This window comes from Corticium candelabrum, chromosome 10, assembly GCF_963422355.1.
Source record: "Corticium candelabrum chromosome 10, ooCorCand1.1, whole genome shotgun sequence".
NCBI lineage: Eukaryota > Metazoa > Porifera > Homoscleromorpha > Homosclerophorida > Plakinidae > Corticium > Corticium candelabrum.
The window spans coordinates 2,623,212-2,640,294 of NC_085094.1; the positions used below are offsets into that span (position 1 = coordinate 2,623,212).

At 40.4% G+C, this 17,083-nt stretch overlaps 2 protein-coding genes across 2 annotated transcripts; one reads left to right on the forward strand and one right to left on the reverse strand.

Annotated features, from left to right (window-relative positions):
* Positions 1–517: 517 nt before the first annotated feature.
* Positions 518–8,429, reverse strand: LOC134185180 (insulin-like growth factor 1 receptor). The gene is made up of 21 exons (XM_062652961.1): positions 8,190–8,429; positions 7,948–8,134; positions 7,776–7,874; positions 7,561–7,708; positions 7,279–7,487; positions 6,663–6,789; positions 6,334–6,417; positions 6,091–6,260; positions 5,680–6,017; positions 5,469–5,535; positions 4,605–4,672; positions 3,983–4,371; positions 3,844–3,914; positions 3,646–3,779; positions 3,518–3,582; positions 3,330–3,456; positions 2,304–2,475; positions 2,188–2,244; positions 2,062–2,134; positions 957–1,097; positions 518–896 (listed from the first exon to the last, which is right to left on the reverse strand). Exons 1-21 carry the CDS (start codon positions 8,427–8,429, stop codon positions 782–784), a joined length of 3,081 nt encoding a protein of 1,026 aa, XP_062508945.1. The 3' UTR covers positions 518–781.
* Positions 8,430–11,642: 3,213 nt separating this feature from the next.
* LOC134185181 (uncharacterized protein K02A2.6-like) lies at positions 11,643–12,581 on the forward strand. The gene has a single exon (XM_062652962.1). The coding sequence runs from the start codon at positions 11,643–11,645 to the stop codon at positions 12,579–12,581; it is 939 nt and encodes a 312-aa protein (XP_062508946.1).
* The last annotated feature ends 4,502 nt before the right edge of the window (positions 12,582–17,083 follow it).

Consider the following 17,083-nt stretch of genomic DNA (forward strand, 5'->3'; position numbering starts at 1 on the left):
CAACAACAACAACAACAACCACGCCACCACCACACACCACAGACATACTCAACAATTTGGGGAATGACGAGGACGGAGGGAGACTGGGTCAAGTCTAGCCACATGCAGCTTACCTACACCAGCAATTCGCTGTATCATAAGCGGATACAGGCTGGGATTAATAAAACAAGAATGCTACATCTTCAAATTTGAGCCTACAGGTTGACCTATTACTATGCATCTAAATTACATGCAATTAATTGTATTTAATGTTTAGTGAATGTTTATAAGAATACAATTAGTTGTTTTAGCTTCAATGCATTGCTTCCAAATGCTATAATGAATACCTGTTTGGTCACGCAAACCTCGAAAACTGCCCACAGCTATGCAAAAAATTTTCTGCGCGTGACTTGCAGTTTGGCCAGCAGACGTTTTGTTACACAGCAATACTTAGGCTTTTTACATGCACTACATACAGTACAACAGCAACTTATATTATGAGCTATTAGTGAACTTGTTGGACAAATCTTGTCTTCAACTAATATTAACTTAAACAAACTCCTCAAACTTGGCTGCTGCTAGAGACATTCTAAAGGCATATTAATTAAAACGCAACCATCTTTCTAACTAGCAGTCTCTCACTAGTGGCTGCAACAAGTAGAGGTAGGTACAGTATACGATACCCTACATTTTGCATACAGTCTACAACATGTAACTAACACCATTGTTTCTCTATAAGTAAGGCAGCTGTCCGAATAAGTTGTTTCTCTATGATAATAAGATTGACTGACATAGTATCAAATCAGATGTGGACAATGAGGCCACTGGGACGTAGTGGTGGTAGCTGACTCAAGATTGTCTCGAATGGTGGCCTGTTGTACTCGTTAAAAAGCCAGCATTGTGCCATAATTGCCTTGCTGCATTATCAGTGTATATTGACACTAGAAATGAAACACGTGACAACATGTGACACTTACTAAGCTCTTGGGGCATGCGCGATGTTTGTCATGTCCATGACTCCACCTCCAACAACAAATTCGAGTACATCACTGTTGCTCATCCCAGGGTATGGCTGCATTGCCAGAGTTGCTATTTCCCACAGCACAATGCCATATGACCTATAATAAGTTGGAATATCAATACCTGCACGTCTGTGCAACATAAAACCGTATTTCTCCGAATAATTCCTTTACTAGATTAATCATGAATTTGTTTGGTTCAGATGTGATTCAAGTGATCTGCCATTACAATAGCAGGCATCTTGTTGAATGGGACAGCATGCCAGGCTAACAAAGACGTCTCAAGCTCAAATACTAAAGCAACAAGTTACAATGAGCTCAGTAAAATAATGAGCATCTTTTATTATCTTTGTGGGACAGTGGTGACTCTGATGCATTTAGTGACTCAGAACTGCTAGAAAGCACAAAGCCCCTTAATTGCCGAATGTACAATAATTTCCTTTCTTTTCTAATACAGGAACATGGCGTGGCATGGGCTAGACCGGGCTATAGCCCCATCATTTGTAGGCGTGGTCTTAAATATGTAATGCTTGGAAACGCACTTTAACCTAGTTAGGAACTGTTGTGCTAAACAGCAAACTTTGACAACCATCATTCCTATGGATCCTATCAAACAATGTGACATAGTTATTTTCCTGACATTCTTACTCTCACCAGTTGCTCCTATGCTTGTTAGCCCAGTATCAGTGGCCTGAAATCTTAACGCCTCTTAAAACCTACCTAAAGTCTGCAATGAGCCAAGAAAGACTCAATGGACTTGCACTACATGCACTTCAACTATAGAACTGACGTTGATCGTGATGCAACCTTGGATACGTTTGTTAACAAACAACCTCTTAGAATGTCTTTCTTGAACATACTGGACATAATTAATTAAATTAAGGACAATAAGAAGTAAGTGTGTCCCGCAGCAGAAAGAAGTCTAGCCCCCATTTCTAGAGGTTTGGTCACGCCCATGTCTAATAGTTAGTTATTTCTCGATTCTATTTATATATGACTGACACCCAAAAATACTATTTTCTAGAAATTATTCTGAGAAATACGTTATGTCTCATACAATTACCAAACATCAGAAGGATGACCAAAAACACCATCACGTAGGGATTCTGGAGACATCCATCTGATAGGGAGAGGGCCTGAAACGAAATCGTAACTGTTTTATAAGCAACATGAATAAGATTGATTCTACCAGAGCCTCTCTTCCTGTAGTAATCAGTTTCGTATACATCACGTGTTAAACCAAAATCTATAAAATTCTGTTAGCCACTTAACCGATATGTAAGTGTAGTGATTTCTTGACCATACCTCCAATTTTAACACAAATGTCTTTATCCACCATGCAGTTACGTGCTGCCAGATCACGATGAATGAATTTCTTCTCTGATAGATAGGCCATGCCACTTGCAATCTGGACTGCAAACTGAAGTAGCTCATCTTCAAGCAATGGGAATTCTTCAAAAATTGACTTTTCTTCAACCTAACAGTATGGGACGCAAAGAGACAACCATAATATATAAATGTAACGAGCAGATATACAACACACCTACTGCATGCGTCGGTATAAGCATGCCTAGCTGCTAAACACATACACACACGCGCGCGCGCACACACACACACACACACACACACACACACACACACTCACACACACACACACACACACACACACACACACACACACACACACACACACACACACACACACACACACACACACACACACACACTTGCATAGTTACCTACCTACCTATGTATCTACATACATAGTTGCTCATTCAAAACTGCATGTCTGAAAAGTTTTCTATCCATACAGAGCATAAAAGTCACTACAATCTCAAACTAATGAAGCCACCACTCATATTTACAAAATTTAGGACAAAACCAAAGTTACGTTATACGTCAATTAAAAACACTGTGAGAAGACTGAGGATTTAGTTACCAAAGAGGAAGTGTCAAATGATGAAATAAATCTGAAAATGGAAATATAGGAAAACTTACTGACTTTGAGATCCAAATCTCGTCAAACAGTTTTTAAGCTTATGTTCAAGTCCATCTCTACTATATCAATTTTTACAGTGCACAACAACTAATATTTTTAGTGGAAATCAGATGACTAAAGTAGGCGCGCCAAAATTTATTTGGTTGTTCCCCTCCTCGTTGATACCCACTGTACACTCATGGAGTTTTCCCATCCAATATGCTAATAACAAATAATATATATATATATATATATATATATATATATATATATATATATATATGTACAGCAAACATTGCATACCATCACGTAATGCACATTGTACTAGGTGTACAATATCATTGTATACTTACATCTGTTCTGAGAGATCGAAGGTATCCCTTTAGATCACCATTATCCATCAGTTCCATCATGACCATGACAGGATCGCCAATCGACACAATTCCCAACAGTCGCACGATGTGCTCACTTTCGAAGTTCCTTCGTACATAATCGAGTGCGCCACGTTTGACTACTATAGAACGAATACTATAAAACTCACTTCATAATGGACGCTTCGTTTAGAAATGAAATTCGATCTTCATCACTTGACATGTCACTCAATGTCTGTAACGTCAAGAACAATGCATGCACATGCACTACAGTCACATATTTGTGTCAGGATCTTGCCTTCACAGCTACGTCTAACTGATTGTTGTCTATTTGCCATGTTCCACGATAGACTAACCCAAACGCACCACTTCCTAACTCATTTTCTAAGACAACGTCCTCTCGCTTGATCTCCCAATCATCAGGTGCATACGCTAGTAATATAAACAGCTTCAATGCAATCACAAGTCAAGAAAATGTTTAGCTAAGAACATTTACTGTTTGTCAAGATCATTCCTTGCTCGTGTGTCATATTCAAGTACAATTTAGACACTACGTCCAATCGTTGGCTAAAATTATAAATGTTCATTAATAAATTGGAAATAGCATATTCAAGCTCGAGAATTGAAGTAAATACCTTAACCGACTTTTATTGCGCTTCAATCGATGAATGTACCATGTAGCTAACATACCCATCACAAAACACAAGCAAACTATGCAAACTATAGGTAGAACAATTCTAATGGCATCATCGTTGCCACTCATAGGAGGGCACGTGACAAATACACTGTCAGAGACTGATTGCGCTTTTTTCTGCGCAAATTTGTTACACTTTTCTGCATTCGAGACTACCTGGATTACAACTTCGAATTGATACTTCCGATTGTTTTGTCGACAAACCCAAGGTAGACTAAAGTTCTCGGAAATTGTTTTGTCTGATGACGTAATTGTACAAACGTGTCTCCATTTATACCAATTGTATCTTGACCCATTTTTACATTGTTCTTCTGAATCGACACCTAAATCCTGTAGACCACTATAATCAGAAAATGCAAAGCCAAAAATTAATTGTTTACATCATATTCTGTAATATTGCCTTCCAAGGGCCAATTGTATGTAATGTTGACTCTATAGGAAGATACGTAACCTCCATTAGGGTGCAACGGTCTAGTCCATTTCACCATTAAATTCTAATACAGAAGAGCGCGCTAAGCATGCAGTTACATAGTCTGTTTTTACCTAGTATTTACATGACTTACGATAGTTGAAGCTGACTCAGTATGAGAGTCATTAGTCACAGTCAAATTCGTCACCCTATCCATAGAACCTACAGAAAAATTAGATAATCTCGAGTTGACAATGATTTATCAAACACAGATTGTTAGCCAAAGTTTGTTTTGCAATTTAATTAATAACAAGAAATTAAACCCAAAGAAATAGAGCTACTTGCAAACGGTACTTGCTAACGTCTAATTTAGCTAAACTTCATATTCGATGACTAAGATAATAATAATAATTATTATTATTACATAGCATTGTATTCTCAATTTGGACACAATATATTTGTTTTGGTGGTAATCTAACACTCCAGCATGACTTAACCACGCCTAAATACAAAGGTTTTATTGATGTTAATAAATTTAATATCTAATATTGATTATTGTTAATTTAAGATATATTTTAATATTAACGTAGCCAAGTCCTAATGAAAACTTTAATTAATATTGGTCTTTTAATATTAACTTACCCAAGAAACTATGCAAAATGAAAAGACCACGCCCTAAAAATTGGGGTTTACTCGACTTCTACTAAACTCCAACCGAATTGTCTCCCACAGAACCCCATTAGCTACACCACTAACTCTAGTGACGTCAATTACATGCAGTATTTTACTAGATAATACTTTTACACATTTCAATTCATGACCAGCCCTAAAATCTTCTAGAACTTGTAGAGCTCTATCTTTCCCGCTGTAACATATTTAATTAGCACTGATCAATCTCTTGCATTCATAATGCTTCGTCTAGATTGGCAAGCACGAAGTTGAGATAAGCATCGACGCACTATAACTATTGCATATTACTAGCACTCAACAGATGCACTGACACTGACAATAGACTCACACTCTGGTTCCGTTGTAAACTCCTTCTGCTCTACAAGACCACAACCAGCATCGCTCACTGCTTGAATCTATAGCCACAAATAGCCCAACCAGACTGACTACTGTGTATATATATATATATATATATATATATATATATATATATATATATATATATATATATATATATATATACATATATACTCAGTTATCATCACCAATAACAGAAGCACCTTAATCGTATAGTTAACAAAATTCTCCAGTTGTGTAATAGTTAGTTGACAACTAGTGCCATTACAGCTATCGAGATCGGCTTGCCGTTTGATGCCATTTGTCGTATTGTGAATACATGGAAAGCTCCCATTAACAGATGTGTCCGGGCAGTTGCTATCAATGCTTTTAGTGCTACCTCCAACGGATGACTTTGCTACTCCATTATCTCCTACACTCTGGACTAACACTATCTGATATCCTGTTATGTCCTCACGACGACGCAAAGGAGGTGACCATTCGACGGTTACATTGCGTATTCCTACTTCACTTTCTTTGACCTTAGTGGGAGAGGACGGAACTTGATGCACAATAAAACGCATCACAGTTATTATCAATGTTCTATGTTAATTAACATCGATTAATTAATTAACCTCGAATGTATGGTGGAATGCTCGTCTTTTCGCTTTGAAAGTAGACGTTGCGTGTAGCAAATTCTGCTTGAACTAAAACTACTGTTGTCTTCCAACAGTCGATCATGTAAGAATTCGGGTTAGGATACAGTCGATAGCTTGTTTGATTGCCTATTTCCACTCTTGTCCACCTGTTTGAGGAACCCAACCCAACTCGATGTCAACAATTGTCGAAATTTGTTATGTGTAGAAGAACAAGCTTACTGAGGGTTGATACAAAGTGGGTCGTTCTCGTTGTAGCTGTAGTCGCTTTGATACGTTCTTAAGATGGACGTCCCAATGTCCTCTCTACAAATAATTGACACTCAACTGCATTAGGTGATGGACGCACACACACACACACACACACACACACACACACACACACACACACACACACACACACACACACACACACACACACACACACACACACACACACACACACACACACACACACACACACACACACACACACACACACACACACACACACACACACACACACACACACACACACACACAATTACCACTTGAATAGAATATCTACCTACCTGTACCAATTTATGTTGTATCCAAGTAAGCTTTCACCTGCTTCACTCTCATCTGGGACGCCATCCCAGTACAACTCAGTATAATTATTTTTCTCAGTATAAGTGACAATGAGCAGATTCACGTTGCCTACGAAATAGACCAACCGCTAGGATAACTTCCTGCATGGATCCGTAATTACAATACAGTACAACAACACGTCTTCAAATTCTCTGGCTGTCTACTTGCCTGTTTGTCTGCAGTCTACTGTGCGCAACAGTCAGTCTGTTGATCCAGTGACAATTACAGTTAGCACAATATTAGATCTACACAATGATGCGTCTAGTTATCTGCCTCTCACTGACGTAGACTGACTGCATATCTATGCTTTCCAAACCCTAAGCTATTTGGTAATAATTAAGTTTGCATAGACTGTCCTACTGCATTTTGTCTCGTTTTGATACTATCATGTTCAGTGAATGCAATAACAGCAGTGCCACTACCCTATAACATCTTTACATATACATATATCATTATTTATAGTATATTATCTGTTAACATTTTTTCCAACCTACCAGCTGTAACCTAGTATATATGTTTGTGTTGACTTGTTTCTCTACGTCTTACTACAATACTTACAGACTGCAATAAGACCGTTGTCCCCTTGGTCAACAGCATATGAAAATTGTTTTTCCAACCAATCAATCCTTTTCTCACAAAGCAACATGTTATTGTAGACAGCAAAGCGCACATCTATCCGTCCGTAAAGAAAAAGTTCATCTTGTTTATTCCAAGTTATACTTAGAAGGTTCTTGTTTCCAACTATGGCTAGTCCATAATAACTCTTTCTAAACGAAAAGCGAAAAAGGGTAAGAGCTAGCAATTTGAAAGAACAGTGTGACGTAAACTTGTCTTAATTACTCGAACTGCCATAACGCATCTCCACGAATCGATGTCAGATTGTCAAGAAATTGCAAACGACGAAGAGTCGGACAATTGAGAATAAGAACGTAGTCAGATACATGTTGAATGCGGCCGAGGTATTTATTCAATTCTTTTTCTTCATTGTCTGTGACAGTGCAAAGCAAACATTCTACATTAGTGAAACAGTGGTTTGATGTGATAATTGCAACTACTTTTAGTAGCAATATTGATTAACAGATAACCATTGACATGAGTGCAATTTTTAAACTTTGCAGCATCTGCAAGTACTCGTATTGCGCCACCTTCACAATCTAACAGAAGCAAAACAACAACAAGTCATCAGTGACTGCTGTCATACGTGGATGTGCAATAAAATGTAATTACATCGATTACAACTGCTGTCCATAGATTGGCATAACACACATGTTCCGTTGTCATGTCCTTTGTAGTTGTGAGGACAATCAAAAACGCATTCACCGTTCAATTTGTACATTCGACGCGACGTCTTAGGTCTCTGAGAAAAACCAGTGACATTATCAGGACATACATCTACACACCTCCAGCCAGCAAGCTGACAAAGACAATCGTTTAGAATTGAAAATGATGATTATGCTATTGCATCTTACAATGGCCGTCCCATTAGGGCAACGGGAAACGCATCGTCCTTGGTAGTAATAATGCCTGCACGATAAACAGTTTTGGTCGGTTGTGCCATTGCACGACGACAAGCACTCGTCGTGACATGTACAGTTGCCGTCACTGTCCACTGCCCAACAATCTTGACGCACTATGTGGGTAACAAGAGAAGCAACAAAATCATAGATGGCATGCATGCAAGCATGCATGCAGTCTCTCTTGACCGACATGATAGGTAACTTACGACGCTTTTGGCAGGTCGTTTTGTTCCAACAACGGTTCTCGCATTCTGCCGGGCAATCTTCTGTCCCACCATCATTATCCTGACTATATGGTTGCACGTTCTCACTCCTATGAAAAATCGCTTTCCAGTCTATAGTGTCGATATACTGCAGTCGCTTGTTTTCCAAAAAGAGTGATTGGATGTTATTTCCCAGGATATGAGTCAACTTCGAGAGAGTGATACTTTTCAAAAACAAATTGTTTGTGATTGAAAGGCCAGAATTTATTTTAAAGTGTCGATAATGAGGGTTTGCTCTGATTACAGCCAGATTTGGTAAAATTTGTCCCAAGTTGGCAACAATCTTGTCCAAATTCTTCACGAGAAGATTTCCTGTGATTTCCACAATGCTGCTGAGCGGGGTAAATGAGCCTTTATTAGCTGCTTTATTAGTTCCGTGCAAAATCAATGAGCCTTGGATAACATTGCATTGCACATTGTCGAAATCAGCTAAGTCTTGAAGTGAGAGTCTTCTGCCCTGACAGACTACAACAAATCAATATATACGTGTAAGCCAGCGTATACAACTAAACATGTCTTCGAAGTGACCGCGTTCTGTCTAGATCTCTAGTGATGTGTTGTATCTCTCAGTCTGTCTGTGGATCGATGTAAACTAAAGCATCGAGAAGCTAAGCTTTACTTTAAAAAGAAGTACGTTTTAGTACACGCCGCACGTTGTCTCAGCAGGAAAGCTTACATGCGCGGATCTACCTAAGACCCTACGTGCCTAGGCACCAAGGTCCCTAAAAGGTGTGTCTCTCATTTCCCGGATGTTTTGCGGCAACGTCTAGGTGGCAATCAAGGTTAGATTGTTTTGGAACGAAAGCTATGACGCTACTGTTGATGTCTTTGAGAGAAAACATCCGGAACTTGCAAATCTTATTGATAACGAATTTTTAGCAGGGGCGGCGGAGGCAAATGTAAAGTCTACGGCCTAGCGTACGCTAGGTAGGCTTGTTTATAAAGGTTAGCACATGCTATCCGCTTCTTCAACGCTTGAATTCAGATGAATATCGTAACTTCGTTTAGAGTAATGAGTAAATACGTTTTAATGCGCAACACGTACTGCCAAGAATGACACAGAGAAAAAAACGACTAATGACTAACGTAATTAAAAATGTATTAGTTATTTAATCAGTTGTTCTTAAGCCTGGAGTACTCGATAATGGACGACTAATAAAAAGTCCATTTTTTGAACGGCCATGGCCGTGCATGTATGCGACCGATGTTCTTCTTCCTCCCCTATATGTAAATATATATACATGTGTATATATATATATATATATATATATATATAATGATTAATTCTTGCTAATGGTATAGTCGTTGTCACATCCGACCCGATCGTTGTCAGTTAGTTGTAGTTGAGATGTCTATTAATATTAATTAACTGGGCAACAAGCAAAATTGAAGACTGGATCTGGACCTGCAGGGATTAGCATCTACAGAGAGCAGACTAGTAGTAGTCTCACGTAGACTAAACACTTTCTTGATGAGAAATGATCTTTGAGACTCCTATTCATTATTGATGGACTGTATGTTCCTTATCCCACCGCATTCCGATGACCTAGAGAGGTGTTCTAGATGTGGTGTATTGAGACTAATTAGAAGGAGGAGTTATTAATATGGATTAAGTTACTACTAAAAATATGCATCACCCATAGTGGCTGTTCCGAAATCGGACAGCTCAGTAAGGATTTGTGGAGACTACAAAGTGTCAATAAATCCTAGTATGTATGTGGATCAGTATCCATTACCGAAGCCTGAGGAGATGTTTGCAGAAATTGCAGGGGGAGAGAAATTTACAAAACTAGATCTGGTCCAAGCTTACCAACAGGTCTTGTTGGAAGAAGAATCGAAATCTTTTGTTGTGGTAAATATACATCAAGGATTGTACAAATATACAAGACTACCTTTTGGAGTGGCCAGCGCCTCAGCAGTATTTCAACACATTATGGAACGTGTGTTGCAAGGAATCCCTAGATTCATTTGTTATCTGGACGACATCCTCATCACAGGGAAGGATTATCAAGAGCATCTGACTAATTTGGAAGCAGTTCTAAAGCGATTGCAAGATTTTGGTCTGAGATTGAACCGAAACAAGTGCCAGTGGATGCAGACCAATGTGGAATAGTTGGGTTATTGCATACAAGCACTAGGACTCAGTACCGCACCTCAGAAAATCCAAGCAATCAAGGAAGCACTAGTACCACGCAATGTACAAGAACTGAAGTCGTACTTGGGACTGGTAAACTACTACAGTCGTTTCTTGAAGAATCTTTCAATGACTTGTAGACCACTAAATCGACTGCTAGGAAAGAGTCAACCATGGAAATGGAGCAAGGAGTGCAGGGAGGCCTTTCACAACTTGTTTCAGCTCAAGTATTAGTTCACTACCACAGTGAGTTACCGTTACGGCTAGCATGCGATGCTTTAGCATACGGAATTGCAGAAGTTTTATCACATACTATGCCTGATGGAAGTGAACGTCCTATTTCTTATTGGTCAAGAACCTTGAGTAAAGCAGAGCAACATTATAGCCAAATATAGAAAGAAGCACTTAGCCTAATTTTTGGTGAAATTCAATATCTCTATGGAAGACCATTCACTATGGTTACAGACCACAAGCGTCTGACTACCTTTCTTGGATCTAAGAAGGGAATACCGACTGTAACCGCAGCTAGATTGCAGATGGGCAATACTACTCATGGCATATAAATACCAAATCGAGTTTCGATCCACGAACCAACACAGCAATGCAGATGGATTATCAAGATTACCCTTTAAGAGAGTCACACTGACGAGAACAGTTCAGCTCAAACAAGCAAGGTCAATTTAATGCAACTGGACTCAATACCAATCATCAATGCTGATTTGATCCATTATTGTCCAAAGTGTATAGATACACTTTACATGGATGGCCAGCAAAAGTTGACGAAGAATTACGACCATATTTCGCAAGGAGATTGGAGATCACCGTGGAAGATGAGTGCCTTTTATGGAAAATTCGAGTGATCATTCCACAGAAATTTCAAGTTCAGTTACTCGAGGAATTACGTATCAGTCATCTGGGAATAGTCAGAATGAAAGCACTATCACGGAGACATATTTGGTGGCCTGGAATAGATAGGGCCACAGAAGAAGTCGCAAAGAGATGTAGTGCATGTCAGAGATCGAGCAGAAACCCAGGAATGGTTACTTTACATCCTTGGGTGTGGCCGGATACCCCATTCCAAAGGACCCATGTGGATTTCTCAGGACCATTCCTAGAGAAGAATTTTTCCATGTGGTGAACGCTTATTCGAAATGGATGCAGGTCATACTGATGTGTAGAACCACCACCGAAGCTACGATTCAAGCACCTCGAGATCTTTTTGCTAGATATGGAATCCCCGAAATCTTAGCGTCTGACAACGGACCACAATTTACATCAGTTGAATTTAAAGAATTCTTAGTAAGGATGGGAGTCAAGCATCTGAAGTCGGCACCCTATCACCCAAAGTCAAATGGTGCGGTGGAGAAGTGTGGTCAAACATTTAAAAACGCAATGGGGGCCATGAGCAAACAACCAGGAAAGGTCAATGAGAAACTATCAACCTTTCTATTTCAGTATAGGAACACGCCCCACTCTACAACTGGAGCACCACCAACCGAGCTATTTCTGAGAAGGAGAGTACGTTCAAGGTTCAGCATGTTACAACCCACTTCAGCCAGCAACATAAAAAGAAAACAACTTAGGCAGCAAGAACAAGCACCCCAAAGCAAAAAAGATTTTGACGTTGGAGAGAAAGTTTGGTTAAGGGATTATCGAGGAACAGATAAATGGGTAGATGGAGTGGTTATCGAAAAACCAGGAGTTGTCAATTACCACATCCAAAGCAAAGAGAGAGTTGTACACAGACATGCTGATCAACTGAAAAGAGATGATAGACTTACGACCACTGGTCCAGATATTTCAGTAGACCGCTCAGAAAAAGACCAACCCTCACCTATCGAATCAGAAGATCGAGAGGATCCGACTCGCCAAGCCGAGGTTACACCTCCGATGACAAGGAGAAATCCAGCTCGAAATAGACGTCCTCCCGAACGTTTAGATTTGTAGACAATGTTACAGGTAGTAGTAAACAGTAAGGAAGGGAAGGTGTGGTGTATTGAGACTAATTAGTAGGAGGAGTTATTAATATGGATTAAGTTACTACTAAAGTCTTGCATTGGTTGTTAGAGATTAGAAGAGCTGTACGAGCCTAGTAGAACTAGTGCCTCTATAGTCTGTCCGTGCGTATAGAGTTTATTGTTAGGAAAAATCATACAAGTGCTGAACCCCGTGCACATACGTAAAAACTAGATAATCTAGGACTATCAATAGTTATGTTTACCACATATCCTTTCCTCTGCTGTCCGTTTTTTTTAATATACTTAAATAGATTTATTTCAGCCACGATCACGCGTGCAGTGCCTTCGACCAGATTCACGGATACGATGTTCTGGAGCTTAATAACGTCCGTTGCATGCACTAGACTGATTGGGACAATATTTTATTTCCCATTTGACTTGTTATCAGCAAGTATTTATACAGATCAGTCAGTCCAGATCAAGCAATATCAGTCCCTCGAGGAATGATGCTTTACATGTATATGATCTGACGCCGAGTCAATTTCTGCGGGTATTCCCACACCACTTGCAAACGGCGGTCTTATAGGAACAAGTATAGATAGTCTTCCTGACAATGTTCTGAGTCAACTGCTTGACCCATCTAGTTGTCAGCTCCAGCCTGCTCAAGACAAGTTGTCAACCCTGCAGAGTACCAGTCACACACCCAAGTAGCACCTGGATTACCAGATAATAATAGGAAAATGTCAATGTTCTATTGGGCTACGACTAAATTCATCAAAGAGTAAAGAAAAATAGAATTTTTTCGAGTAGAAAGAAAAACCAAAAATGGCAAGTATGAGGTTTCTATCAGTGACGCAAGTGTCGGTCTGCATGAATATTCATGCCAATATATACTTCCGCTTCTGGAGGTACAACCACAAACTTGAAGAAATGGTTGTTCTTGTATGCAGTAGAAGTTGGACAACAAATTACTCTACCCACTATCAGATCCTTTATGGATTGTATTCTCTTCCCGACGTAACAACGTTCAGCTACAGGTACGATAGAGTAAATGTGCTCATACAACGTTGTACAACTTGTCAGAGTGCTTGTACAACTTTTGCTGACTGAAATACGCGGAACAATGAGTACGGGTAAGCATCTAGTAAAGCTCAAAAGCCTAAGTCCCGCCTACTACCATCAGCCCCGCCTACTACCATCAGCCCCGCCTACTACCATCAGCCCCGCCTACTGTTTGTCACAAGTGCTGACCCGAGTCGACGAAACTCGTATTTCATGCAACCGATAGACACCCTCACAAGCAACAGTTTGGTGCTGCTCTTGCAAAGTGAAAAGAACAACATCAATGCAATAGCGTGAGGGCGGTGGAGCTAAATGCACAGGAGGTTCAAAAGTTGGCCCCCCCGACGAGCAAAGCGCAAAACCATGTAGACAAAAATCGTCTTGCATGTACCATAGACGACAATAAATCGCCTCTAAACAATCAACGCACACCTGAAGGCCTGAATATTCATACAAAGCGCCCCTACTTCGTAGTGAATGTACTTACCGCACGCCGTACATTTCAAGATCAGCCATTTCCGTCCGTTTCATCATCCTCTCCTGTGCAAAAGAACTCACGATACTAACGTAAACGGCTGCTAGCAATCTAATAAGACACACTGCATCCTATGCTTATCAAAACAGGGCAGCTGGTCATCTCGTTTCCAGGTACGAACTTCACGAAGTGAGACGCCATGGCGGTGACAGCATCAAAGCACGTCCACTTCCGTCCCTCTCCTACGAAAACTCGTCCTCTGTTGCATCCTACCTAGCGTTGAATTTATGCTCCAAGTCTTCTTTTTACTACACGTTGCGACAATGGAGAAGAAAAAGCTCTGGTGGCTACACAGATTATCAATAAAGTAGTTGACATATAAAGCACCCAAATGCGGGACATTGCAACACAACGAGATGCAGATAATCCGGGTCTTGTTTTGAAAGATAAAGCGCGGGCTGTTTCCGTAGACTGTAAACTCTCTGTTTGACAGGGTACAGGCACAACAGACGGCAATCAGTGGCTACCATCTTCTTGTAACCTCTTCCGCATCACATCGCTTGATGAGTGTGTAATGTAAGGAGTGGTCTTATTGTAATTAGATTAGAGTCTTTACATAGACTAGAAAGTAGTGGTAATATGTTATTGTCATTGATTCTTGCTTACTTGCTTGCACACTTGTGTTATTGAATAAACGTGAACACAAAACAACGTTACATGGTGTCAGGAGTGAACGATAATGGAAGAAGAAGCAAATCAGTCAGAAGTAGTTGATCAGAATCAAGCCGACGCACCAGCAGCGCCAGCGCCAGCAACAGAAAACGAAGCCGTGGATCCTCTTCTCATGCAAGGGCGAATACCCTTACCTAAGCAGCTACCGGTAACAGGGAATCTCGCTCAACACTGGCGTGACTGGAAGCAAATCTGGACCAGTTACGAAACTCTCTCCAATCTACAGGTACGCGACAACAAATACCGTATAGCGACCTTTATCACCTGTATATGTGCTGATGCGTTACGAATCTATAATTCGTTACCATTTGATAATGACGAGGACAAGTCTGATATGGACAAAGTTTTGGCTGCTATGGAGAAATATTGTTTGGGAGAGACAAATGTAATCTATGAGCGATTTGTCTTCAATCAAAGAGCCCAGCAAGAAGGAGAAACATTTGATCAGTTTGTTACGGCATTGAAAGAGCTAGAAAAGACATGCAACTTCGCAGCGATGCACGACGAGCTGGTGCGAGACAGAATTGTGGTTGGAGTCAAGGACTACAGCGTGCGAAAACTCCTCCTACAGAAGAAGAACCTCGCTCTCCAGGAATGCGCAGACATGTGTAGAGCAAGTGAATCAACAAATGAACAAATGAAAGTCATGGCTGCCAAAGACACAATGCATGCCCTACAAGCACAGGCACAGCGCAAGAAGGCAGCAGAAAGTGGGAGACAGGGACGTGCCAAAGCGAGTGGCAAACCACAAGAATGCAAATATTGTGGCAAGTCTCACCATAAAGGGGCAAGGTACTGCAAAGCATACGGCAAGCAATGCCAAGTATGCGGCAAAATGAACCACTACACACACATGTGTAAATCTAGACCACTTGACAAGGCAACTAGTACAAGGAAGATGTCAAGGTTGCACAGTATGAAGCATGAATACGATTAGGATAGTGAGAACGAGACCTAAAAGCAGCGACGCCACTCATAATGAGTATGCCTTGACATTGACGCTTACGGAAAACGAGCAGACGGTGAACACTCTCACTAATCAGGATCCCAATAGAATACACGCGACTATGGCAGTGGACGGACGCAGCAAAAATTTCAGCTAGACACAGGAGCGACATGCAATGTATTGAGGAAATAGGACCTCAAAACAGCTGCCAATCTCAAAGAGACGAATCGAATCTTATCATTGTATGATGGCACCAAAATTAAACCTCTTGGAAAGTGTCAAATGACAGTGAGAAACCCAAAGAATGGTAAATGGTATGTCACCCAATTTGTAGTAGTTGACAAAGCGCCCACAGCAATACTAGGAGCAACCACCGTGCAGCAGATGCAACTGCTAAAGCTACAAAGAGAGAACATTCAATTGTTGACCATCCAGCAGGAAAAGAGACCCCAGGCATCAACACGCAAGATAATTGGATTGTCAAAGCAGGATATTATAGATAAATATCCAGAAGTATTCCAAGGTGAAATGGGACGCTTAGAAGGAAAACTGATGCTAGAGATTGATTCTACTGTACAACCAGTGAGACTTCCGGTAAGAAGAATACCGCTATCTGTCAAGGCTGAACTGAAAATAGAATTTTGACATATTAGAGAAACTGAGTGTCATTCAAAGAGAAGACAAGTCGACTGACTGGATATCTAGTTTGGTGGTTGTGCACAAACAAAATGGAAAATTGAGGATTTGCATCAATCCAAAACCCCTCAATAAGGCACTCAAGAGAAGCCACTACCTCTTATCAACATTAAAAGACCTATTACCAGAGCTGACCCAAGCAAGAAATTTTAGTGTCTTGGATGTCCTCAACGGATTCTGGCACATCGAATTGGCAAAGAATCAAGCCTATTGACAACATTTGCTACACCCTTTCGGCGGTACAGATGGAAACGAATGCCCTTCGGCATCTCTGCAGCTCCTAAGATATTCCAAAGTAGACTAGACGCTGCTATACAAAACCTGCCAGGAGTTTTTACTATCGCAGATGACATATTAGTAGTCGGAATGGGAGTAACCGAGCAAGACGCAATGATGGATCATGATTCCAATATTATCCAATTGCTGAACAGATGCAAAGAAAAAGTATTAAAGCTGAACCGAGACAAATGCAAAATAGCAATGCCTCAAGTTGCCTACATGGGACACATTTTGACCAACAATGGACGTAAGCCAGAGCCTACAAAGGCGACAGCAATACAGAAATTGCAGAAGCCTCAGG

Bases quoted from the DNA above. Each gene is read 5' to 3' on its own strand.
- LOC134185181 (XM_062652962.1), top strand. From the start codon at position 11,643: ATGTCAGAGATCGAGCAGAAACCCAGGAATGGTTACTTTACATCCTTG.
- LOC134185180 (XM_062652961.1), bottom strand. From the start codon at position 8,429: ATGTCGGTCAAGAGAGACTGCATGCATGCTTGCATGCATGCCATCTAT. The intron at 7,875-7,947 runs GTAATTACATTT...TGCTTCTGTTAG, and splicing joins GGACAGCAGTTGTAATCGAT to ATTGTGAAGGTGGCGCAATA. The intron at 6,790-7,278 runs GTAAGTATTGTA...TCTATTTCGTAG, and splicing joins CAACGGTCTTATTGCAGTCT to GCAACGTGAATCTGCTCATT.